General features: G+C 44.2%; 1 protein-coding gene across 5 annotated transcripts in view; it reads right to left on the bottom strand.

Annotated features, from left to right (window-relative positions):
- Window positions 1–15,490: 15,490 nt before the first annotated feature.
- cmip (c-Maf inducing protein) overlaps window positions 15,491–25,414 on the bottom strand; it is a 77,504-nt gene continuing 67,580 nt past the window's right edge. For 3 of the 5 annotated variants that reach the window (XM_079502086.1, XM_079502085.1, XM_079502087.1), the window contains 6 exons: window positions 25,266–25,313; window positions 21,541–21,687; window positions 19,768–19,873; window positions 18,176–18,246; window positions 17,417–17,466; window positions 15,491–16,775 (listed from right to left, as the gene is read on the bottom strand). In XM_079502086.1, the coding sequence (XP_079358212.1) occupies window positions 16,598–16,775; window positions 17,417–17,466; window positions 18,176–18,246; window positions 19,768–19,873; window positions 21,541–21,687; window positions 25,266–25,313 (600 nt within the window). In that variant the 3' untranslated portion in view covers window positions 15,491–16,597. Of the gene's footprint in view, window positions 17,467–18,175; window positions 18,247–19,767; window positions 19,874–21,540; window positions 21,688–25,265; window positions 25,314–25,414 lie in introns of all 5 variants that reach the window. The other 2 variants (XM_079502088.1, XM_079502089.1) reach the window with 1 other exon arrangement.

Below are 25,414 nucleotides of genomic sequence, written 5' to 3'. Positions count from 1 at the left end.
TCAGTTCCTCTATTGGGAGTGTAGGAGGAAGTAAAAGTTCACTTGCATTATAGACTAGTGTAGAGAGGCATGGCAGTAATAAAAACAGATCCGGAAGCGCGGATATGTTATCTATATATGCAAAGTTCCCAAGGACGGAAAACAAAGAGTTTTCCAGCTGAGCTGAGCGGATGCAGATCGTGCACTTTAATTGTTTAGGCCTTGAAATGTTTCACTAATAGTTGCATGCTTTATGATGAAACATTACCGGCACTTTCGAACTGGGTACTATGGGTAGCCTATCTCTGGGTGATTTCACACGTATTACTCTATCGCATGTACGGTATCCGACCGTTGATGTATTAATTAATAGCTGATCTTTTAAAGCGACATTGCATTTATAGTAGAGCTCTATGCGTTTGTTGTGAGCGTGTTGTAAATAAGCTATTCTCTTAAGTAGGCCTATGAATGAATAGCGCTTTAATTAAACGGAGGAAAGTCCTATATGAATCATTTTTCTGCCACAAAGTTGTAATGTAACGTTAGGACTAGCCTACTCACTATCATCATCACTATCACAGCTGGCTGCGTGCTGCAGCACCTGCTGCTCAACTCAGAGGTGACGTGAGAATATCACATGCTGCCTATTAAGGAAATCCATTGTAGCCTTAATTGTTCCATTATTTAAAGCTTCTGACAAAGTAATTGTTTAAATGAATGGTAGATTATTATTATTATTATTATTATTATTATTATTATTATTATTATTATTATTATTATTATTATATTTTTTGTATTATCTTGGGTGGGGGAGCTAAATATAAGGTCGGACCCATAAGGGGAAATTATATGGGCCATAGGGTGTCAATGTAGCCTTAGACATGTACATTTTCAATTAAAAGTTTCCTACAATTTTGCTCGGGCTGTTGGTATTAGCATCAGAGTATAAGATTAGCACCTGTATCCATCCTTCCGTATATTCTATTCAGTACAAAGCATTTTAATCCGATTCGCCGGGCATTTTTTTTATGCTAATATATAAATGCACCATGTCTCTGTACGTCTGGCTGTAATCCACGTACCTCAAGTACCTCAAGAACCGTTCGCCCCCACCGCCCGGTGTCGAGTCGGTCGGGACCAAGGGGCCAGTGAGGCTATTCAACGTTGAAGCTCTGGGCCCTAGTGGTAGGAGGAGGGACTACAGGCGGACCCGTGGATTCATGACCGGGAAACCCCGTGCAGCTGGGCTTTAACATTGAGCGCTCGGTTGCACTTCCGCATTTGACCACCAAAATTTGGTGGTCAAATGCGGAAGTAGACGTTCTGAGACGGTACTTCCGGCAGTCTTCCGGGTGCTTCAAAACGCCACTGAGCAACTTTCACTGACATGAATAGCTGGGGGGGCGGAGCTTCGCGCCAGTTCAGTCTCTATCCTTTTATATACTCTATGGTCGGGACCCACGGTTGTCCAGAACCGCCACAAAAGGCCCCTGCAGGCTCCATATGGCTTGTTCTGACATCACAACACTCTATATTTGGGCATGCCTGACACAGAACTCCATGCATATAAAGGGACACAGAGCTCCCCCCAGAGCCTTAGATATAGACAAACTGCGTTCCAATGGCGGCTCTCCTACATAGACCAACCACCTGGGCCAAGTCCTGGACCGGAAGTAGGCAGTAGTATTGCACTCTGATTCATTGTAAGGTTTTGAGAAAATGACGACCGATCAGATTAAAATGCTTTTTATTGAACAATATGGAAGGCACAGGTGTCCAGATTTCAAAATGTACTTGAGTAACATCAAGTAATCAAGTAACTATAGGCCTAACTAAAGTTTTCAAATAAATGTAGTGGAGTAAAAAGGACAATATTTGTCTCAGTGGAGTAGAGAGTAAAAGAATTGGAAATTTGAAATACTCAAGTGAAGTATAAATACCTCAAAGTTGTACAGTATAGTATAGTATAAGTAAATGTACTTAGTTACTTTCCACCACTGTCAACTGAGGTCCCCGTGGTGTTCAATATTTTCCCTAGGCAAATATAAAGCTAGGTAGCGCCACGGGTGCAGTACTTAGTTTAGACAGTTTTTGGTTTAGACTAGTCATTGGTTAGACCAGTCATTAGTCCTACAACTACAACCTATCTCAAACCCTAACCCCAACCTCCCACGGGGCAGCACACCTAAACCTAACCTTAACCCATGTCTAACCAATGACTAGTCTAAACTAGCGGTGCTGGAAGAGTGCTATAGCATCGCACTCTTCTTTTCACTTTTCTATATGAAACAAGGTCCACGTTGATGGGAATCGCTGTAGGCCGACATACCATATTTGCATATGTAACTTCATACTGTATTCCCAAGTAATTTACATAGTGGAGAACAGAGGAGAGTCTAGTCTACACATCAGCTTGGCATCTAGGGGGATGTTTTGATTACTGAGTTCAATAAAGTTCTAAATGTTAAGGTATTGACATTGTGGCAATGTATTGCCTATTTGACTATTCACCGCATCTGGCAAGGTTTGGACATCTCTGACTAAACATAGATAATCAAACATGCATGGAAATGAATTAGGCTATTGTAAATAATCCAGTGAGTAGCCTACAGAATTGAAACAGAAATGAGTGGACACGCAGGTGCCCTCTTCTTTTAACCCTGTAACACCCGGATTAATTTCTAAAAAAGAGATTTCAACCTTACTACTACTTTTACTACTAGGACTTATCAGAGGAAATGATGTAAAAATAATTATGCACATTTATAACAATTATTAAAATAATAATAATAAATTAATAATTTACATTTGGGGGATATCTTTCAGAATAATAAATAAAACATGTTCTAGACATTCTAATGATCACAAAAAACATATATTACAGTTATTTTACTTACTTTTATCAGGGTTAAAGGTCAAAGGTCATAGGTTAAAAAATGTTCAAAATTGCACAGAGTCCAGAGATTTTTAATTTGTGTGAATTTCAGCCTCTGTGGGGGGTATTTATATGCAAATATAATGACCAATGGCATCGCAATGAACATCAATGATGACGTTTAGGTGAAAAAAGAACAGAAAGATAATTAATTAATTAATTAAAATATGTTGTATTATAACGCTGGGTGTTACAGGGTTAATACAACAAACTTTACATGTTCGCTCATACTGTAGGCCTACATGCAATACCCTTAATTGCTACAGACAATGTTTGACCTATTTGTGCACACTGTATATTTGTTAGGCATTGATTTTAATTGTGTGTTCATTGTGTTTTCTACTTTCAGTGCATGCATTTTTGTGTATAGGTTTGGCTCAGAACAGAAGAAACAATGTCCCCACCCCGGCTGTGATTGCAGTGGAATGTACACAACATTTATGGGGAGGCAAAAATAAAATGTAATTTGTCAAGACATGGTTTCCCTAAAACATTTTCTGAGCGGTCACCATGGTAACACTTACAGTACATGCACTTATGTATGCAGGTATGTATAAGTACCTATGTACTGTAATAATGCTTTGAGAAAAAGTCCCGGGTTTCCTCTGGTTCCCTGAGGTCCTGGCTGTGGAGAGTCTTCCCTGCCATCTCCATCATGGCCTGGACCTCTGGCTCTACATCCAAGACACTCCCTCTTGTTGTCATCCTAAAAAAATATATTGTCAGACACTCAAATTAATACAGCGCCCGCCATTTGTATCCTCAGACCCTGCCCTAAAAAAAGATTAAGAGTCTTCTCTAAAAGCTCCACTAGCAGCCTGGAGACTGTGCTATTCCTTACTTACACCACAATGGAAATGTTGGCTGATAGGTGGCACTGTGGAAAGACGCTAGCCAGGGTTGCCAAAATTAGTAGGGTTCAAACTTCATCCTGCAATCCACCTGTTCGATTATGAGACAACAAGAGATATTGTGTACAATTGGAGGGTCCAAATTGGAAATATAGCAAATTGGACCATGATGGAGATGGCAGGGTCACCAAAGGCTGTAGGGGTCAACCTCTGGGAATGTTATTGTTTTTCCAGATAAATCTGTCCTTTCATCTGTCCTCATTCTTTTCCCCCATTAATTAATGTTGCCTGTAGGTTGTTGCTGTTGCCTATAGTCATGCATGAATATACAGCAAATAGCTCATATTGCGCACACTCATTTCCCAAAACATAAGCAAATTCTTTATACCCCAAATAAATATATAGGCCTACCAGTATCCTTGTTCCCTTTTTTACAAGCTCACAGTCGCATGCTAGTACCTTTACTCAATGTGTTGTCTATGGCTTGGCTGCCACCTAGAGGTCAATATTAAAGCTCATTCCTCTGGAACGCAATGATGTTGCTTGTCCTATACAATAGATCACATAATACATCTGGTTACACCTCAATACACATTCATTACATTATACAAAATATAGAGAAACTAGAACTGCACTCTGTCGAGTGCCTACTTGCTTGTTGCACACAAGTAGGCCATAAATCGCCTACTAGTGCGCAAGCAGAGCGCGCAAGTGCTGTCGACCGCTCAGCTTCTCTGTGAAAGAACGTTTGAAATATTGAAGTTAAATTAGGTTTAGCTATTTGTTACGTACCTAGTTTTTGGAGGTAAAAAAGTAGTATTGTTAGAGACGGCTTTCGATGGTGACGTATGTCGATCAGTGTCGGGTGGATTAAAGGAAATGCCTCTATGTACTGTATATGTATATGTAATTTGTAAGTTGATTAGCGGTATACTGTGGTTACTTTGCGTATGCGTATGTATCGTAGCAGCATATGACGTCAGGTATAACTGGTATAACTAGCTCTCAATGATGACGTAATAAAGATGTGGATTAATCGGCTTTCGATGGTGACGTATATGTCGATCAGTGTCGGGTGGATTAAAGGAAAGGTGAAAGGTGGAAAGGAAATGCCTCTATGTATATGTAATTTGTAAATTGATGAGCGGTATACTGTGGTTACTTTGTGTATGCCCCGTTTGATGCGTATGTATCGTAGCAGCATATGACGTCAGGGTATAACTGGTATAACTAGCTCTCAATGATGACGTAATAAAGATGTGGATTAAAGGACCCAATACCAGGGTGTAATTTATAAAGCACAGCCCCAGACAAACATTGCCAGGCAGACTTATGGAGCTTTTTGATTGGGCAGTGGAAAAGGCCTCATGTGATTGGGTCTCAGCCGTCACGTGATTTTTGGCAGTAATATCACTGGGGAACAAAAAAAACATCTGTGCATCTGTAAAAGCATTTCTTTCAACACAAAAAATGGTACAAACACAAGTTATGTTTGCTGCACACATTAAAATATCAAATAAAATATGAATTACGAGTGCATGTTTTTTACGAATACACATTTTCTTTTTACGAATGCAAAATCTTATTACGGATACACATTTCTTTATACGAATACACTTTTTATTTTTCCCGGAAAAGCTTGCCCCAGCGGCATTCTGCCGCGTGGGTGGAGCTTCATTTCCATCCACCAGCTGGCCGCGCATGGAAGTTCAGGTGTGCCCGCGGCCCCGCGCTGACTCTGAGTCCACATGGGCCCCCCCTGGTCTTCAGAGTGTCAACCAAGCTCAGCCATAGAAACACAGCATCCCTACATGGGCCCATTAGATGAGCGAGCCAAACACTCAAACGTAGTTTTGTCTCCACCAGGCCGAAGGCATGGGGAGAGAGTATGTTTTGCACTCCGTCCGTCCGTCCGTGTGTCCGTCCGTGTGTCCGTCCGTGTGTCCGTCCGTCAGTGAACAGCTAATCTCCGGCACCGTGTATCCACCCTCATTGGCTACGATTGGCTTCTAAACTTTTCAGGAGTAGCCCGCTTTGTACCCGTTTTGTACAAATCTCCACAACTACTCAATGCAGCGTCCGATTGTGGTGAAACTGTGCATGCATATTCCCACTAGGCTTTGGAAGAAATGCCACTTGACCGTTTTCAAATCAGCCTCATGGTGGCACTACAACAGGCCAAGCCGCGACACACACACACACACACACACACACACACACACACACACACACACACACACACACACACACACACACACACACACACACACACACACACGTTTATATTGCTCCTAAACATTTTGCCAAACATCACACACACACACTCCTATCCTCCTGGTGGAGACCTGTGCCCAGAAGGGCACTTTTTCTAGTCTTATACTGTAGGGCAGGCTACTGGCTGTTTTCTTCATTTGCTCAAGCTTATCTCTTTAAGACTGCAATGGGCCCAAAACTCCAGCCCTGGCCCATGGTGTGTGAGCCCGGCCCAGCCTGGCCCCAGGCTGGGCAGCGGTGGCCGAACGGATTGCGGAGCGGTCTTGATACCGGAAGGTCGCCAGTTCGAATCAGCGGTCCGACACGTTAAAATTACCACCGCTGAAGTGCCCTTGAACAAGGCATTGAACCACTACGATGAAATGTTCTATGAGCAGGGCCTGGCTGGAAACAAGTTCTTGAGCTTAGCCCAGATACCCTGGGTAAATATAGTAATCATTTCATTTCATTTCATTTCAGGCTGACAAGGGAGCCCGAGCCCAACCCGAAGCCCGACACTAACTTAAAAAGAACATGATCTACATATATGTGCATCCATTGTCTGTAGTCTGTACTGAAACTGTATTCCCAAGCCATTTGGCTTGTCCGAGTCCTCAATGCGTCCCTTTAAAGACAGAAAACCCAGACTCTACACTAGTCTAGCCCAAAATCTAGCTTCATATATGGGCTTTGTTGACTAAAAAAGGGAGTGTATAGTGAACAAAACAAGCACAGTGGCATATGGCTGTTGTTGTTTCCAATGCTGTCTGGCTGCTTTCTTCTTTAGAAAAGGCAAACACATTTTCAACTGAAATAGCATTTTCTGGGAGACGTACTAAACAATAACAACTTGCAGTGGAGTCGGACAACTTCCAAGTGAGTGAATGGGCATGGCAATGTTCTTGGTGGGTGTTCAATCGAGGTCTTCATGGGTCGAAACGAACCGAAACTTGTGTGATGATTGATTACGTTAACGCAGGGTCAGATAAATACCAGTACCAAACTAGAAAAAGTGCCCTTCCGGGCACAGGTCTCCACCAGGAGGATAGGAGTGTGTGTGATGTTTGGCAAAATGTTTAGGAGGATTTTTTTTCCTTCATTTTGTTGAGGAAATGCAGAGCCAGATCACTCATAGCATCTCTGAGGATAGAATTCTGGATGAGCAGGACATGTGCAGCATTTTGTACAAAACGGGCCACTCCTGAAAACTTTGGAAGGCAATCTTAGCCAATCAGTGTACAATCTGAGAAATCCAACAGACTCGTCTTGATCACATGACTACAGAGATCATGTGTACCGATTTGAGGCATTTTGTTCCAAAAATGTGTTTTGCAAAAATCAACCTGTTGGTGGCGCTATAACAGGCCAATGTGAAAAGGGTGCGATATATTCCTCAGCCTAGTAAGAAAATGTGTGAAAGATTTCACGTAAATTGCATGCTGCGTTCATGATTTGAGGCTATTGTTGAAAACGGGGCAATCTCGCAAACTGTGAAAGCCAATTATAGGCAATTAGGATGGAATATGAAATATCAGACAGATCCGACTTGAGCACATGACCATAGAGATACTGTGTAACTATTTGTGAGATTTTTGGACAGAATCTGGAGGAGTAATATCAAAAAATGTGTTTTACAAAAGTCGGCCTCCTGGTGGCGCTATAAAAGGCAGATGCGGAAAATGCAGGTAAAAGGTTTGTCCTTGGCCTCTAGGGAGTGTGCATGCAACGTTTCACGCAGATCGGTGCAGTTTTAGGTAAAAAAAAATGTGAAAAGCTGCCTCATGGTGGCGCTATAACAGGCCGTTCTGGAAAATGTGGGGCAGAGGTTCATCGTTGGCATCCAGGGAGTGTGTGTGCAAAGTTTGGCATCGACCGGGTTAACGGTGCCGGAGATTAGCTGTTCACAGACGGACGGAAGGACGGAAGGAAGGAAGGACGGAAGGACGGACACACGGACGGAGTGCAAAACATACTCTCTCCCCATGCCTTCGGCCTGGTGGAGACAATAAAGGAGGAAAAAGGTTGAGCTGTGTCAGATGACGAATTATGGATCTGTTATCATTGATCTTAAAAACAGATGTGCAGTTACATCCTGACAGGTTTGTTTGATTTCTCATAATCCACCCTCATTGGCTACGATTGGCTTCTAAACTTTTCAGGAGTAGCCCGCTTTGTACCCGTTTTGTACAAATCGCCACAACTACTCAACGCAGCGTCCGATTGTGGTGAAACTGTGCATGCATATTCCCACTAGGCTTTGGAAGAAATGCCACTTGACCGTTTTCAAATCAGCCTCATGGTGGCACTACAACAGGCCAAGCCGCGACACACACACACACACACACACACACACACACACACACACACACACACACACACACACACACACACACACACACACACACACACACACACACACACACACACACACACACACACACACACACACACACACACACACACACACACATTGCTCCTAAACATTTTGCCAAACATCACACACACACTCCTATCCTCCTGGTGGAGACCTGTGCCCAGAAGGGCACTTTTTCTAGTCTTATACTGTAGGGCAGGCTACTGGCTGTTTTCTTCATTTGCTCAAGCTTATCTCTTTAAGACGGCAATGGGCCCAAAACTCCAGCCCTGGCCCATGGTGTGTGAGCCCAGCCCAGCCTGGCCCCAGGCTGGGCAGCAGTGGCCGAACGGATTGCGGAGCGGTCTTGATACCGGAAGGTCGCCAGTTCGAATCAGCGGTCCGACACGTTAAAATTACCACCGCTGAAGTGCCCTTGAACCTGGGCCTGGCTGGAAACAAGTTCTTGAGCTTAGCCCAGATACCCTGGGTAAATATAGTAATCATTTCATTTCATTTCAGGCTGACAAGGGAGCCCGAGCCCAACCCGAAGCCCGACACTAACTTAAAAAGAACATGATCTACATATATGTGCATCCATTGTCTGTACTGAAACTGTATTCCCAAGCCATTTGGCTTGTCCGAGTCCTCAATGCGTCCCTTTAAAGACAGAAAACCCAGACTCTACACTAGTCTAGCCCAAAATCTAGCTTCATATATGGGCTTTGTTGACTAAAAAAGGGAGTGTAGTGAACAAAACAAGCACAGTGGCATATGGCTGTTGTTGTTTCCAATGCTGTCTGGCTGCTTTCTTCTTTAGAAAAGGCAAACACATTTTCAACTGAAATAGCATTTTCTGGGAGACGTACTAAACAATAACAACTTGCAGTGGAGTCGGACAACTTCCAAGTGAGTGAATGGGCATGTCAATGTTCCTGGTGGGTGTTCAATCGAGGTCTTCATGGGTCGACACGAACCGAAACTTGTGTGATGATTGATTACGTTGACCCAGGGTCAGATAAATACCAGTACCAAATAAAGGAGGAAAAAGGTTGAGCTGTGTCAGATGATGAATTATGGATCTGTTATCATTGATCTTAAAAACAGATGTGCAGTTACATCCTGACAAAAAAAGTGTATTATCTCTCTCTCTCTCTCTCTCTAGCTCTCTCTCTCTCTCTCCTGTCATATCTAAATGACTTCAACAAGCTTCATTGGCATGACATTTTACAAGTGTTGCCAAAGCACAATCACAAATATGACAAACATAACAACATAATATCAATGAAATGAAAACAATAAATAAATAAAGCAGGTGGTGCAGAAAATAAAACATGTCATACTGTATGTGTGTCCTACTGGTTGACCCTTTTCTTGTGACAGGAATTGACATATTTCGCAGCCAAAACTGCGAAAACGCTATCTCTGTCTGTCTCTCTCGCTCTCTCTCTCTCTCTCTCTCGTTTTAGGTGAAAATATGGCATATAACAATACACACACACACACACACACACACACACACTTTTTTTTGTGTTTGAAAAATAACAAGTTAGCATTTATTTTACCCCATAGCTTACCTATACAGAAAAAAAAACAGACCAATATTTTTTTTAGCAAGCTCCACTTTTTATTCTGACTTGAGTGCAATGGAGTAAAGTCTGCCATGTTGAACGAATAAATAAATACATAAATAACCATATCGATCTCAGTCCTCAGTACCGACATAAACAGAAGGAACTTTCAGGTGAACCGTGAAACTCCAATCTAAATCAGGACCAGTCTGTGGAAAAGCTAAAATGAGGGGTGGGAGGTTCTTTTAAAATAATAACAATAATACATGAACTGAGGGTGTTGATTGCTGACAGCAATCATTTCTATTTTGACTGTTTTATTATGATATATTGTATTGGTGCACTGTTTGGTTTTGTTGTTTTGCTTGGCTTTGTGACCTTGTAGATGAGTGATTTACTATATTTTGATGGCAGTACTTTTGTACTTTTACTCAAGTACATTTTTATCACCAGACTTTTACTCGTAATAGAGCACTTCTACATTGCAGTAATAATGATACCTTTACTTGAGTATAAATGTGAGTACGTACTTTTTCCATTGTTGTCTCCACCAGGCCGAAGGCATGGGGAGAGAGTATGTTTTGCACTCCGTCCGCCTGTCCGTCCGTCCGTGTGTGTGTGTGTGTGTGTGTGTCCGTCCGTCCGTCCATCCGTCCGTCCGTCTGTGTACAGCTAATCTCCGGCACCGTTAACCTGGTCGATGCCAAACTTTGCACACACACTCCCTGGATGCCAACGATGAACCTCTGCTCCAAATTTTCCAGAACGGCCTGTTATAGCGCCACCAGATTTTTGGATATTACTGCAAATCGTTACACAGTATCTCTATAGTCATGTGCTCAAGACAGATCTGTCCGATATTTCATATTCCATCATGATTGTCTATCATTGGCTTTCAAATTTTGCAGGATTGGCCTGTTTTGAACAAAAAGCCTCAAATCATGAACGCAATGTGCAATTTACGTGAAATATTTCACAGACATTCCTACTAGGCTGAAGAATATATCCCACCCTTTTCACATTGGCCTGTTATAGCGCCACCAACAGGGGGATTTTTGCAAAACACATTTTTGGAACAAAATGCCTCAAATCATCCAATTGCCATCCAAGGCATAAGAAGAAATGGTGCCCTTTTCCACTTATTATAGCGCCACCAGGAGGCCACAACCTGACCTGCCCTGGTGGAGACCTGTGCCCCGAGGGGCACTTTTTCTAGTTTGAACTTATTTCTATTTATTTATGTGCACAACTACAACTACACTACTGTGCAACGCAATTTGATAGCATTGGTTGGCTCAGTGTAGAAGACTAGAGTCAAGCAACTGAAAATGGGACTAGCATTCAAGATTGTAAATGCAGCTCTACGTACCTCCATGCCCCCCCCCCCCCCGTGTGTGGAATGCCCTGCCCCCTTCCCTCAAAACAAGCAGATCACTGGTTTCTGAAAATTCACCTGTCACTGTCATCAGGTCAAAGGGAGAGAAGGTAGATTGCCCCACCTCTTTACGCCCCCCCCCCCCCCTTGTATCAATGTATTTCTATTCCAACCTAGATGGAATGTGTTTGAGAAATCTTGTTTGTTGTCATTGTGAATGAATGGACTCGGATGGAAACAAGACCGCAAGGTCTTTCTTCGGTGCTAATGCTGTGCTTGACTGTACCCTGTACTGTTCGCATCTTATTGTCTAATAAAATTATCAATCAATCAAAGAAACATCTTGGAACTATTTCTTATGGTGCTTCCCCATCTACTATGGTGAGATATGGCGTCAAAGAACAAGATGGTTGAGGGCAGTATTTCCTCTTTTGTCAACAAGAGTGCAATAAACACTCTAGGCTGGAGCCCTCATTCAATGGCATTTTAATTTTGCTTGCACCTCTTGGTTCTCCAACGCCACAAAGAACTAAGCTTCAGACCTCTCAAAACAAACTACTCAGCCTAAAGCTTACCCACCTATTCAACACACGTTGCTAGTTTGGGATGGCTCAAGGTAGAAGACTTTACATCTTTATTTGGGATTGGCATTTAAGATACTCAGAGGGACAGTAGTGCTCTCATAAATAGAAATGGTTTCAATCCTCAGAAAACTGAAGTGGAGTTGGATAGTAATTCCCATTGAAATGAGGTGTCATACACACTGCCACCCCTTTCTCCTCTGTAAATATAGCATTTGTATTTTGTATCTTCCCAGTAATGACTTAAATAAATCCTTGATCCAAACATGACAGTTACTGTATAATATCAACATACAGAGGAAACACAAATAACTCATGCCTGTCCATCGTTTTAAACATATTCACAGACAGTTTTTATTTTTGATTGAAATTATTTCACATCATTGTTATTTTTCCTGTTGATGATCTTTTGTATTTTTTTTAATTTTATTACAACAGCCACAGAGCAGCAGCAGCAGCAATAATAATAAGAATAATAACCCAGCAGGAAAAAGCAGATAAATGCAGAGGAGAGCTAGAGAGAGATGACAGGCGGCCTTTTTTCTTTAGCTGCCAAAAAAAAATCTTACCACAAGGAATCATGGGAAATACATATATTTTTTCAGTCCGTCATGTCCATGTTTGCACCAGCAGGTGGCGCCACAGTTGATGCCCACCCTCCACCCCCACCCCTCCTCCTTCACAACCATTAAGACTCAAGCATAAGTCGGACACAAATTCAAATGGTAGAAACTCTTTACAAAATTCAGAGGAGAGGGGGGGGGGGGGGGGGACATACATCTCAGAGAACATGTTTGGATTATCAAACAGACAGTATGAATGAGGCAGGATAGAGGGAGGAACGCGCCAAGGTAGGCGCGCGCGGGGGGGGCAGGGGCGGCGGTAGAGATGACACGAACCAAAAAGCAAAGCACAGTGAGCTCCACAGGATAAGGAAAGATAACAAATTGAACAAGTCTTTTATATAACAATCACGTGTCCTGCTCTAAACACTACAGTAATAAAACAAAACAAAAACAACCCTCCCCATCTCATCCCAGTGCACCTCTCTATCCCCAAACCCCAAGTCAATGTCCAAGCTTAGCTCACACGTTAACACTTGGGTGGATCAGGAGGTGATTTTGGCAGGCAACAGTCATAGCCAGCGCCCTACCACTTGACTTCTGATGAGCTCAATGGAATTAATTGACCAGAACCAGAATTATCTCATGTACTGTAGCTAGATCGCTATAGTCCTAGACCGGGGCTACCTTCTCGGGATGACCAGTCTGGCTAAAAAGTATAAAACCAAAAAATAAAAAATCTAAAATAACCTTGACAGCCACATTTGAGGACACCAAATCAGTCTGTCGACCCATTCCTATCTGCCCTACCAGATCCCATATTAACCTATAATGGAAAAATGTGATTCCATCAAATTTCATTCATATCACAGAACATAACAGACCGGCTAAAAATAATCACGAAGGTGCTAATATACCACTGTATACGTATAGTGGAACTGTACTTCAGTCAAATATCTGCTGCGTGCGTGCGCCAACTGTCTGATACGATGGGAGTCAGTCGTTTCATACACACTACAGCATTTGTCAACACAGTAATGTAATCCCCCCCCCCCCCCCCCCCACGCCCACTCCCCCGTTGTTGTGCTGGTAAATTAAGTCCATAAAGATGATGACACTCCTGCAGGACTGCGTGTACTTCATCTTCCTGTTAATGCACTGTTGCTTACATGAGTTCATCAGGGTCATCATTTCGTGGGGTGGTTGGGCCGGGTGCAGTGGTTGCTATGGGTAACCACAGAGAGAGCTATAGTGATCAGACCCTTTTCATATTTCAAACAGTTTGTAAAAAAAAGAAAAGGAAAATTTATAAAATAAAAACAAGCTGATGCAGCCACATGTACATGCGAATGAAATATCAACTAGACGACAAGAACACAGGAGACAAAATGTTTGATAAAAACGTAAAACCGATAAAAACGTTGAAAGTATAATTAAAAGATGTTAACCATTGAAAATATAATAAATGACAATGTAATGACAATTACAGTGCACTGTGTGAAAACAAAAACAAAACTCCCAAAATGAAGAAAATAAAAATGACCCCCCCCCCCCCCCCACACACACACACACACACATCCTTAAAATGAAGGCAACACAAGCCTGGCCACAAATGGCAGCCAAGCAAAAATACAAGAAAGGAGAGAAGGCGAAGAAGTGGCAAAAAAAAGAAAATGAGGAAGAGGGTGGCAAAATTGGGCAGTGAAGATAAGGGAAGAGAAAATTATATACATTTGTATATACATTATACAAGGATATGAAAGAGAGAGCGCGAGGCCCAGATTAAAGATGAACATACACAATGAAGTGTTCCGCGCCAGCCAGAGAACGGTCATGGCACCCAAAGGATATGACACGCAAGCACGGATTCAAACTCAAAGTGGACGGAGTCTAAAATCTTTCTCCTGTTCCAGATTCTTGCCTCAACCCAACAGAATAACAGAGCATTCTGAAAAAAAAAAGTGGATGGACCCAGACACAAAGGCTAAGTGAAGAGTGTTGTGTGCGTGTGTGTGTGTGTGCATGTGCAATACCAAAAAGGGACACAATATACAAGACAGATTAACCCAAACCACCTCTAGAAAAATAGAAAAGAGATACTGTCAGACTTGTAGGTTGTCAGGGCAGTTACCACATTAACTTGAAATGTTGCCATGATAAACAGGCAACATTTTGAGGTAGTGTAGATGGGCAATTTATTAAAAAAAAAAGAAGAAAAGACTAAAATCTGTTTTTACCACCGTCTTAGCATGTTATACTATCTACATTGGATTTATCCCAGCGGCCAATTCCTAATCACTGCCAAGGACAATATTGTTCATCAATACAGCCTGAAAATGTATGCCGTGTATCATGGCCTAAATAAATACAGCAAAACGATTCAAAACAGGTGACTGATAGATTAAAAAATAAAATAGAAATAAAAAATAAAAGTTAAAAGACAAAATAACACATCCAAAAAATAAAATACAAATAAAAAATAAAAGTTAAAAGACAAAATAACGCATCCACAGTTTCCCATGTAAACAGAAAAGGCGATTACAAGGATTTATAGTATGCAAGTATGTAAGCCTTGCTTAGAAGCACTGCAAACCACTCATTCTGGCCTTAGTAGGACAGGAGACGTGGCAGCAAACACCAGTGTCTCCCGACCAGTGGTGCTTCACAGTCCACGTTTGAGTCAAAAGCTTCTTTTTTCCATTCCACGCGCAACAACATACCTATTCAGTACTGGTTCACCGACCGAATAGCCTTGTTAACAATAAAAGACAAGGGGCACAAAGCAAACAGAATTGATAAACACGTTTGGCAAAAGGTCCTTCCTCGATCCCCAGAACCAATATAGGCAATATTTAAAAAAAACAACAACATTTGAGCTGGTGATGCGTCTCGTTTATAGGTCCACTTAATAAGCAGAATAAATGTTACGGATCCATCACCATGCCACAGTAAAAGGATCTATGCATGGGCCCCGTCTCATCACCCCCCCGCCCCCCAAAAAAAATAAAAAATAAAAAGACAACGGGCTATCATCCACAGAACATAAAGTGTCTTCATTACTGTATGACAAAATGTAGAGTATGAATATTCTGAAGAACTCATAAATATGGCAGTCCCAGACTACCAAGCTACTGCTATGCAACCGTCCTATTTTTTAAATATCAAGGGAGTTTATCGTTATGTACATTGAAAAATTAAATAGGAAGAAAACCTTTACTAGTAATGAACTGTTTGCTTTTGTCGTCAACAGAGCAGAGCTCCAGAAATGTCTGCTTCTTTTGAAATGTCATACTGGGGGGGAATATATGTATGCTTTATATATAAACACACAATATATGAAAGCACAGATGCCTGGAAAAATATGTTCATTCAAGTTGATAAAAAAAGTTTTTTTGTCGTTTGTTATTTCGCGCGTGAACATCGTATACGAGGAATAGGCACACAGTCCCCCCACCTCTCTGTTGACTGAGGTATCGTAGCACCTCATTCCCAATGAGCGACTTGAAAAAGGCCAGAATCCGAACCTGAAAATACAACCCAAAAAAAAAAAAAAAAAAAAAAAAAACGACCAAAAAAATAATGACAGTTGAACACGTCTTTTTTTAGAGAGGCTACATTTGGATCGGATCAGAGACAATATCAAAAAACTACTGGAATGTGACCTGCTTTATCCCGCCATTATCCCACGCGATGGTATGAGGACTTCTACACAGGTTTCAGAGACGGACAGAGAGAGCGCGCGAGAGAGAGAGAGGGGGGGGGGGGGTCTTCAGTGTACATGTGACACAAAACACAGAATAGAGACGATGGCAGAAAAAGCCTGAGTTATACTTAGTTGCGTAACCAAAAGCCGATCTACTGTATACTGTACACACCCGCAATGCATCGCAGCACCACTAGGGGTTGGAAACCTTTGGGGGTTTTTAACGATTCCGGTTCCTTTAACGTTTCAATCAGATTCCTTTAACGGTTTCCTTTGACGATTCCTATAGGGGGGGGGGTTCCCAAATGGACCCTTATACGGGTCTGTAACTCTGAGAGTGGTACAAAGGGAACCAAATGGACGCGTTTTAAGGGTCCATTTGCTTCCACTTCGGTACACTCCCAGAGTCATGGTGGCCCTTGAAATGTAAACTTTAGAGAACCGCCGGTATTGTAAATTGTATAGCGGATATTGTGAAGTCCACATAAACCAGCTCTGACAGTGTGGCTAAAACCCTGGGGTTCCATGAAACGGTTCCACACAATGTGACAGAACCGATCCTCAACGTTGGATCCCGTTTCCTCGGATTCCTGCGGTTCTGGATCCCGGCCCTAAGAAGCGCCACACACACACACACACACACACACACACGTCATGAGGTTGAAGATCTGGCTATTTTCCACCCGCGTGACACCGGCACGCAACTAAGCATGAATCAGCCCCTCAGACTGTATGTTATGTGGGGAAAAACGGAGCAACCACATACGAAAAAAAAGAGGCGCACTTGAGGGATACAGGGTGGTAAAGGCACAGGGCCCCTTGTAATCACAAGATAGCGGGGTCCTCGCGTGTCCTCTGATGATGCAAAAAAACAAACAAGGTCCTTGTAATGTCAACGACAGGAACAGTGAAAGTGAGGCTATCCTGGCTCCATGTCTTTCTCCGTTAGAAAACAAAACAAAACAAGTGATTTTCACTCTAGCGTTGCTATGGCGACTAGAGAGTTCCGTCCCCAGTGATGTAGGCGCTCCTGTGATGACATTGTGAGGAAGAAGGCTTCTCTTCTGGCGGAATAATGTCTGAGATGAATGATATAAAGGTGATCCTCAATGATGTCATCATGTTCCTCGACTGATGTGGATGACAGGGTGTGTGTGTGTGTGTGTGTGTGTGTGTGTGTGTGTGTGTGTGCGCACACGTGTGTGTGCTGTGTACACATGGTTATAAAAAGCGTGTGAGTGTGATTGATCACCAGGCCTCGGTGTAGCGAACATCAACATCTTTCAGATTGGGCAGTTTGGCCTATACGGGAGAGAACGTGGAATTATTACTCAATTACTGATGGGTTTACTTAGATAAGCAATACAATACGTCACTGCGGACAAAATGTAACGTACATTATGTCTGTGCCAAACATTATTAATCCCTAGTGTCAACACATAGGATTTAACTACCGGTAAGTGCAGAAAGGTTCATCTAAACATTTGCCGATACCAGACGATCGAGACAAATGCCCGGAAAAATATAAAATTGTTGGTTGCCCTGGTTGCTGGTGATTCAAGTCAATATAATAAACCAGTCGGCCGGGGACCACCAGTAGTCCTTGAATGGGGTTCCAGGTGGTCCCCAGCTAAATGATGGATTAGTTGGAAACCAAATGGACCCTTATAGATCTTTAACTCTTGAAGAGTGTGCATTACGGGGTCCATTGATTTCATTTTAAGCTCTCAAGAAAGAGTAACATTTTTGTTAAACAACTGCATTACTTAATTTATTTAGTCTACACAATTATTGAGGAATTGTTATTTTGATCAACGTTTGCCTGTTATCTCTCCTATGGTACCACAAACGAATCAAACGATAACAAAATATTCAACGTTTTGGATCTGAGAGGCTAAATGTCATTAAACGGTGGTCCGTGGCTCAAATGCCAAATTAAATAATGGGCCTCGATATGAAAAGGGTTGAAAACCACTGCTGCACATGATGAACATTCAGTTCCTTGGATTACCTTGAGGTCCTCGTATGTGTCGGCTGTCAGTTTGGTGCTGTTCATGTTCAGAGTGCACAGACTCTTCATGGCTGAGGTGAACAGACAAACAGGTCTCGGTTAGTATGCAGTCACAGTGCATTTTAACAGCTGGCGACAGCCAGACGAATTTTCCAGAAGTGCATTATTTGTCTATGGGACACGGCAACTGGCGGCGATAGCAGGCGATAGTCGAAAAGTGGGCGGAGGAACGTCACCCGAAAAGATGAAAATAATTCATCTTTTGGGCGACATCGTCCGGCGATAGTGGGTGAATAGGCGATATCCAATGGAATTCAAGGGTCGCTTGCCGTTGTTCTCCCGCTGTTAAAAGGCACTGTCAGGCCCTTTTTGAAACTAGCTCCTCGCCCTACACACTTCCACTCGGTTTGAGCATAGATTTAAGCAATAAGCCACGAGAGGTCTCAGGTTACCAGGTATTTTACAATGGCTGGGGGCGTAGGCAGACCCGACGCGGAGCGGAGGGTCTTCTACCCCCCAGCCATTGTAAAATACCCGGTAAACTGGGGCCTCGAGTGGCTTTTCTAAAACGGTTACAAACATATAGCAATATTAACCTAATACAACTATTAAATTCACAAAAGTAGTTACGCTTTGCGCCACCAGAGCGAGCCACATCACTTCCTTGTTTTGCTCCTTGGTTTTGCTGGCAAGTAGGCTATGTGACGGGAGAATAGCGCTTGATGTCTTTACGGGGCTGCCTGGAGCTACACATTCACAGTCATATGAGCCGGGCGGTGCTTAGACGCCCGCACGGCATGGGTTTGTAAGGTAATCAAGCGCTCCCCTTCCCCAGTACAGCTACAGAGATGCGGAATCAGGTGCAAATGATAAAGTGATTGAAGGTGTGGGTTATCGGGGAAATTTACACCGGTCACGTGGCGGTAACCAGCCAATCAGAATCAAGTATTGGGACTAACCGTTTTAGAAATATAAATAATAGAGACGGCACTGGGATTCCCCTCCCATCCAGTGCCGTCTCTATTATTTATATATCTATGCTCAAACCAAGTGGAAGTGTGTAGGGCGAGTGGTGAGGAGCTAGTTTCAAAAAGGGGGTCAGGGTTCTCTGAACGGAAGAACTGGAGCAAAAAGTATTGGAGTCAAAATGTACTTAAAAGGTACCAAAGGTAGGAAGCATTCATTATGCAGAATGTACCATTTCAAAAGCTTTCAAAATACATAATATCTAAAAGAAATCTTATGAAATAGCAGATCTACAATCTCACAATGCATGAGTTTGTTTTCAAATGGTCAAAATGTATATAGGGCTGAAGTGGTAAATGTATGTTTTGTAATAATAATCCAAAATCTACAAAGTAACTACAATTTTCAAATAATTGTACTGGAGTAAAAAGTACAAAGATGTAGTAGAGTAAAGTAGAAGTAAAAGTACTGAAAATTGGAAATACTCAAGTAAAGTACCTCAAAAGTACAGAGAAAGTGAGTGTGGGGGAACAGGGGCAGATGTTTGAAAGGGTGCGCGTGTGTGTGTGTGTGTGTGTGTGTGTGTGTGTGTGTGTGTGTGTGTGTGTGTGTGTGTGCGCGCTTACAGCTGAGGGCCAGCAGACCAGCATCAGTTACGGGCGTCTCACACAGATTCAGCACCTGAAGGCAGGCCAGGTGTTCGGACAACAACCGTAGCCCTGCATCGCCGAACTGACAGGAGAGAGAGGACAGAAACATTAGCCACTCATTAGTAACGAGATGAGCAGTAATGAGTCATTACTACTCATCTCTCTGTGTGCGTGTGTGTGTGTGCGCGTGTGTGTGCGCGTGTGTGTGTGTCTGTGAAATACTAGAACACAGTCGCCTCGGGCGTACAGCAGCCGTAACTTCTCTGCCTGGTATTCCTAAATGTAACCTCAGTAAACTATGCCTAAACGGTTATACCTAACCTTATTCCCGACCGCAACCTCAGTAAAACGTCGGCGCCAAAACCTAACTCTACTCCTAAACGTAAGGCCAGTAAAACTATGCCTATATAACCCTAAACTTATTTCTAACCTTATTCTCAGTAAAACAAATACAAGAACCGCGCCACCGAGCGGTCGGCGGGAAAGAATGAGGGCGAGCGTGTTATAAGGCAAGCATTCCTGTTACCAGTTAGTGCTTGTGTGTGTGTGTGTGTGTGTGTGTGTGTGTGAGTGTGTGTGTGATATATACCATATCACTTGCATCCGCCCGTGTGAACGCAGCATTACAACGACGGAGGCGCGCTTGTCTTTGGCACTCATCATGAGCAACGAGAGGCACCGCTGAGCGAGTCGGCGCGGCAAACGTTGCGATGGCCGCTAGAGACGACTCTGCGCCGTTCCAGTTATGTATAGAGGGTATGCGCACGCGTAAAGTGAATGGAAAAATAGAGTGGCAAATCGAGTGACAAAGTGAGTTTAATGTTGTTTATCGTCGTTTAATGCAATCAAATACAACTTTTCTGTTTGGATGTATGGGCTGTCAAGGCCAGCAAGTAGTTTCTGCATAACTTCCGGGTTTGATGATGATGATGTCACGTGCATAGCCTCTATACCTATCTTATAGTGTACCTGTGTGGACCATAGGTTGAGCTGTTTGACTGTGTATTTTTATAATGGGTCTATATTATAGTCTATAGTGTACCTGTGTGGACCATAGTAGGTTGAGCTGTTTAACTGGGTCTAATAATATATTGTACCTGTGTGGACCATAGGTTGAGCTGTTTGACTGGGTCTAATAATATAGTGTACCTGTGTGGACCATAGGTTGAGCTGTTTGACTGTGTATTATTATTATAATGTATACCTGTGTGGACCATAGGTTGAGCTGTTTGACTGTGTATTATTATAATAATGTATACCTGTGTGGACCATAGGTTGAGCTGTTTGACTGGGTCTAATAATATAGTGTACCTGTGTGGACCATAGGTTGAGCTGTTTGACTGTGTATTATTATTATAATGTATACCTGTGTGGACCATAGGTTGAGCTGTTTGAGTGTGTATTATTATTATAATGTATACCTGTGTGGACCATAGGTTGAGCTGTTTGAGTGTGTATTATTATTATAATGTATACCTGTGTGGACCATAGGTTGAGCTGTTTGAGTGTGTATTGTTATAATGTATACCTGTGTGGACCATAGGTTGAGCTGTTTGAGTGTGTATTATTATTATAATGTATACCTGTGTGGACCATAGGTTGAGCTGTTGAGTGTGTATTATTATTATAATGTATACCTGTGTGGACCATAGTAGGTTGAGCTGTTTGAGTGTGTATTATTGTTATAATGTATACCTGTGTGGACCATAGGTTGAGCTGTTGAGTGTGTATTATTATTATAATGTATACCTGTGTGGACCATAGGTTGAGCTGTTTGAGTGAGGGCAGCTTGATGAGCTGCTCAGCACAGGCACTGGTGACATTGGTGAAGGCCAGGCTGAGGTTCTCCAAGTTCCCAAAGGAGCCGGAACTCAACAAACGGGCCAGGTCCGCATCCTGAAGAGAGAGAGAGAGAGAGAGAGAGAGAGAGAGAGAGAGAGAGAGAGAGAGAGAGAGAGAGAGAACAAGGAGATGATGGGGAGTTAACTCTTTTACAGCCATCACCGCCATCCGGTGGCTGAATTGATACTCGTAGAATGTCACCACCCACTCCAATGTTAACCATCTTATTTTTTTAAAGAAGTTTTCTCGGAAAAGGGGAAGAAAACACAGCCTGGAAGAAGAAACCGAGATATTAAAGGTTAAGAAAAACGCGTTCCCATAGACAGCATAAGCCAGCGGACATTTCACTTCCGTTTCTTTCCCCCGGATTTTTTCATCGCACCGGAACCAGAGTGTTACAGGCGTCAGGCGCTAGCAGAACAGAGTTGTGAAACATAATCAATATATATATAGAATGGAACGGGAAGGAGAGGAGAGGGAGAGGAGGACCGGGAGGGCAGGGTGGAGGGAGAGGAGAGGGGGTAGAGAGAGAGCAGGATGGAAGGAGAGAAGGAGAGGGGGTAGAGAGAGAGCAGGGTGGAAGGAGAGGAGGTAGAGAGAGCAGGGTGGAAGGAGAGAAGGAGAGGAGGTAGAGAGAGGACAGGGTGGAAGGAGAGAAGGAGAGGAGGTAGAGAGAGGACAGGGTGGAAGGAGAGGAGGAGAGGAGGTAGAGAGAGCAGGGTGGAAGGAGAGAAGGAGAGGAGGTAGAGAGAGGACAGGGTGGAAGGAGAGAAGGAGAGGAGGTAGAGAGAGGACAGGGTGGAAGGAGGGAAGGAGAGGAGGTAGAGAGAGGACAGGGTGGAAGGAGGGAAGGAGAGGAGGTAGAGAGAGCAGGGTGGAAGGAGAGAAGGAGAGGAGGTAGAGAGAGGACAGGGTGGAAGGAGGGAAGGAGAGGAGGTAGAGAGAGCAGGGTGGAAGGAGAGAAGGAGAGGAGGTAGAGAGAGCAGGGTGGAAGGAGAGAAGGAGAGGAGGTAGAGAGAGCAGGGTGGAAGGAGAGAAGGAGAGGAGGTAGAGAGGGCAGGGTGGAAGGAGAGGAGGAGAGGAGGTAGAGAGAGAGCAGGGTGGAAGGAGAGAAGGTAGAGAGGGCAGGGTGGAAGGAGAGAAGGAGAGGACGTAGAGAGAGAGCAGGGTGGAAGGAGAGGAGAGGGAGAGGAGGTAGAGAGAGCAGGGTGGAAGGAGAGAAGGAGAGGAGGTAGAGAGAGAGCAGGGTGGAAGGAGAGAAGGAGAGGAGGTAGAGAGAGAGCAGGGTGGAAGGAGAGAAGGAGAGGAGGTAGAGAGAGAGCAGGGTGGAAGGAGAGAAGGAGAGGAGGTAGAGAGAGAGCAGGGTGGAAGGAGGGAAGGAGAGGAGGTAGAGAGAGAGCAGGGTGGAAGGAGAGAAGGAGAGGAGGTAGAGAGAGAGCAGGGTGGAAGGAGAGAAGGAGAGGAGGTAGAGAGAGAGCAGGGTGGAAGGAGAGGAGAGGGAGAGGAGGTAGAGAGAGCAGGGTGGAAGGAGGGAAGGAGAGGAGGTAGAGAGAGCAGGGTGGAAGGAGGGAAGGAGAGGAGGTAGAGAGAGCAGGGTGGAAGGAGAGAAGGAGAAGAGGTAGAGAGAGAGCAGGGTGGAAGGAGAGGAGGTAGAGAGAGCAGGGTGGAAGGAGAGAAGGAGAGGAGGTAGAGAGAGCAGTGTGGAAGGAGGAGAGGGAGAGGAGGTAGAGAGAGCAGGGTGGAAGGAGAGAAGGAGAGGAGGTAGAGAGAACAGGGTGGAAGGAGAGAAGGAGAGGAGGTAGAGAGAGCAGGGTGGAAGGAGAGAAGGAGAGGAGGTAGAGAGAGCAGGGTGGAAGGAGAGAAGGAGAGGAGGTAGAGAGCAGGGTGCATGGAGAGAAGGAGAGGAGGTAGAGAGAGCAGGGTGGAAGGAGAGAAGGAGAGGAGGTAGAGAGAGAGCAGGGTGGAAGGAGAGGAGGAGAGGAGGTAGAGAGAGCAGGGTGGAAGGAGAGGAGAGGAGGTAGAGAGAGCAGGGTGGAAGGAGAGGAGAGGAGGTAGAGAGAGCAGGGTGGAAGGAGAGGAGAGGAGGAGGTAGAGAGAGCAGGGTGGAAGGAGAGAAGGAGAGGAGGTAGAGAGAGCAGGGTGGAAGGAGAGAAGGAGAGGAGGTAGAGCGAGCAGGGTGGAAGGAGAGGAGAGGAGGTAGAGAGAACAGGGTGGAAGGAGAGGAGAGGAGGTAGAGAGAGCAGGGTGGAAGGAGAGGAGAGGAGGTAGAGAGAACAGGGTGGAAGGAGAGGAGAGGAGGTAGAGAGAGCAGGGTGGAAGGAGAGGAGAGGAGGAGGTAGAGAGAGCAGGGTGGAAGGAGAGAAGGAGAGGAGGTAGAGAGAGCAGGGTGGAAGGAGAGAAGGAGAGGAGGTAGAGCGAGCAGGGTGGAAGGAGAGGAGAGGAGGTAGAGAGAGCAGGGTGGAAGGAGAGAAGGAGAGGAGGTAGAGAGAGCAGGGTGGAAGGAGAGAAGGAGAGGAGGTAGAGAGAGAGAGCAGGGTGAAAGGAGAGGAGAGGAGAGGAGGTAGAGAGAGCAGGGTGGAAGGAGAGAAGGAGAGGAGGTAGAGAGAGCAGGGTGGAAGGAGAGAAGGAGAGGAGGTAGAGAGAGAAGGAGAGGAGGTAGAGAGAGAGCAGGGTGGAAGGAGAGAAGGAGAGGAGGTAGAGAGAGCAGGGTGGAAGGAGAGAAGGAGAGGAGGTAGAGAGAACAGGGTGGAAGGAGAGAAGGAGAGGAGGTAGAGAGAGCAGGGTGGAAGGAGAGAAGGAGAGGAGGTAGAGAGAGCAGGGTGGAAGGAGAGAAGGAGAGGAGGTAGAGAGAACAGGGTGGAAGGAGAGAAGGAGAGGAGGTAGAGAGAGCAGGGTGGAAGGAGAGAAGGAGAGGAGGTAGAGAGAACAGGGTGGAAGGAGGGAAGGAGAGGAGGTAGAGAGAACAGGGTGGAAGGAGAGAAGGTATAGAGAGTACAGGGTGGAAGGAGAGAAGGAGAGGAGGTAGAGAGAACAGGGTGGAAGGAGAGAAGGAGAGGAGGTATAGAGAGTACAGGGTGGAAGGAGAGAAGGAGAGAAGGAGAGGAGGTAGAGAGCAGAGGAAGGAATCAGAGGAAGGACAGATGGATGACGGGAGGAGGGGGGGACACGGGTGGAAAATAAATATTAGTGAGGCTGATTAAGGGGAACTTGCCGACATCAAACCTAAATCCCGTCGTGCTATTGTGTGTGAAAATCAGACAAACATTTCCCAATGTGTTTGAGCTCGCGGTGCCGGGAAATCTCCTCCGGCCTACGTAACACAATGCCTTTCACGCCATTTCCCAGCATGAGCTCTCAGCATACAGAACGCTCTACCTAATCAGCATTGTTGCGTCTGATTTCTGTACATGATCTTATCACAATATAGTTTTGGTAAGATTTGCATCGCTTATATATTGGCTAATGGCAGATGCTAAGCTTATTCCATCATAAAAATGAAATACAGATCACAAAACAATTCCAGTTTAATTTCAGCCAGAATAATGGAGGTTTTGTTTTTTTTGTACATCAGTGGTATTATCATGTGACCTCATATGACTAATTTGCTAAGCAACAAGCATACAAAAACTCACTGTGGACTTTGAGGGCAGAGTCAGGCGGGTGGGGCCTCCTTTTCTTTGCTGAGTGAGCAACAGAGAGAGAGAGAGAGAGAGAGAGAGAGAGAGAGAGAGAGAGAGAGAAACACAAAGTACGTCAGTGTTGATTTTGACAGGAAGTTTTG

The sequence above is a fragment of the Electrona antarctica genome (genome assembly GCF_951216825.1).
Source record: "Electrona antarctica genome assembly, chromosome: 5".
Taxonomy (NCBI): domain Eukaryota; kingdom Metazoa; phylum Chordata; class Actinopteri; order Myctophiformes; family Myctophidae; genus Electrona; species Electrona antarctica.
Note: the sequence above shows the minus strand (reverse complement) of the source record. Positions and strands in the feature narration are given on the sequence as shown.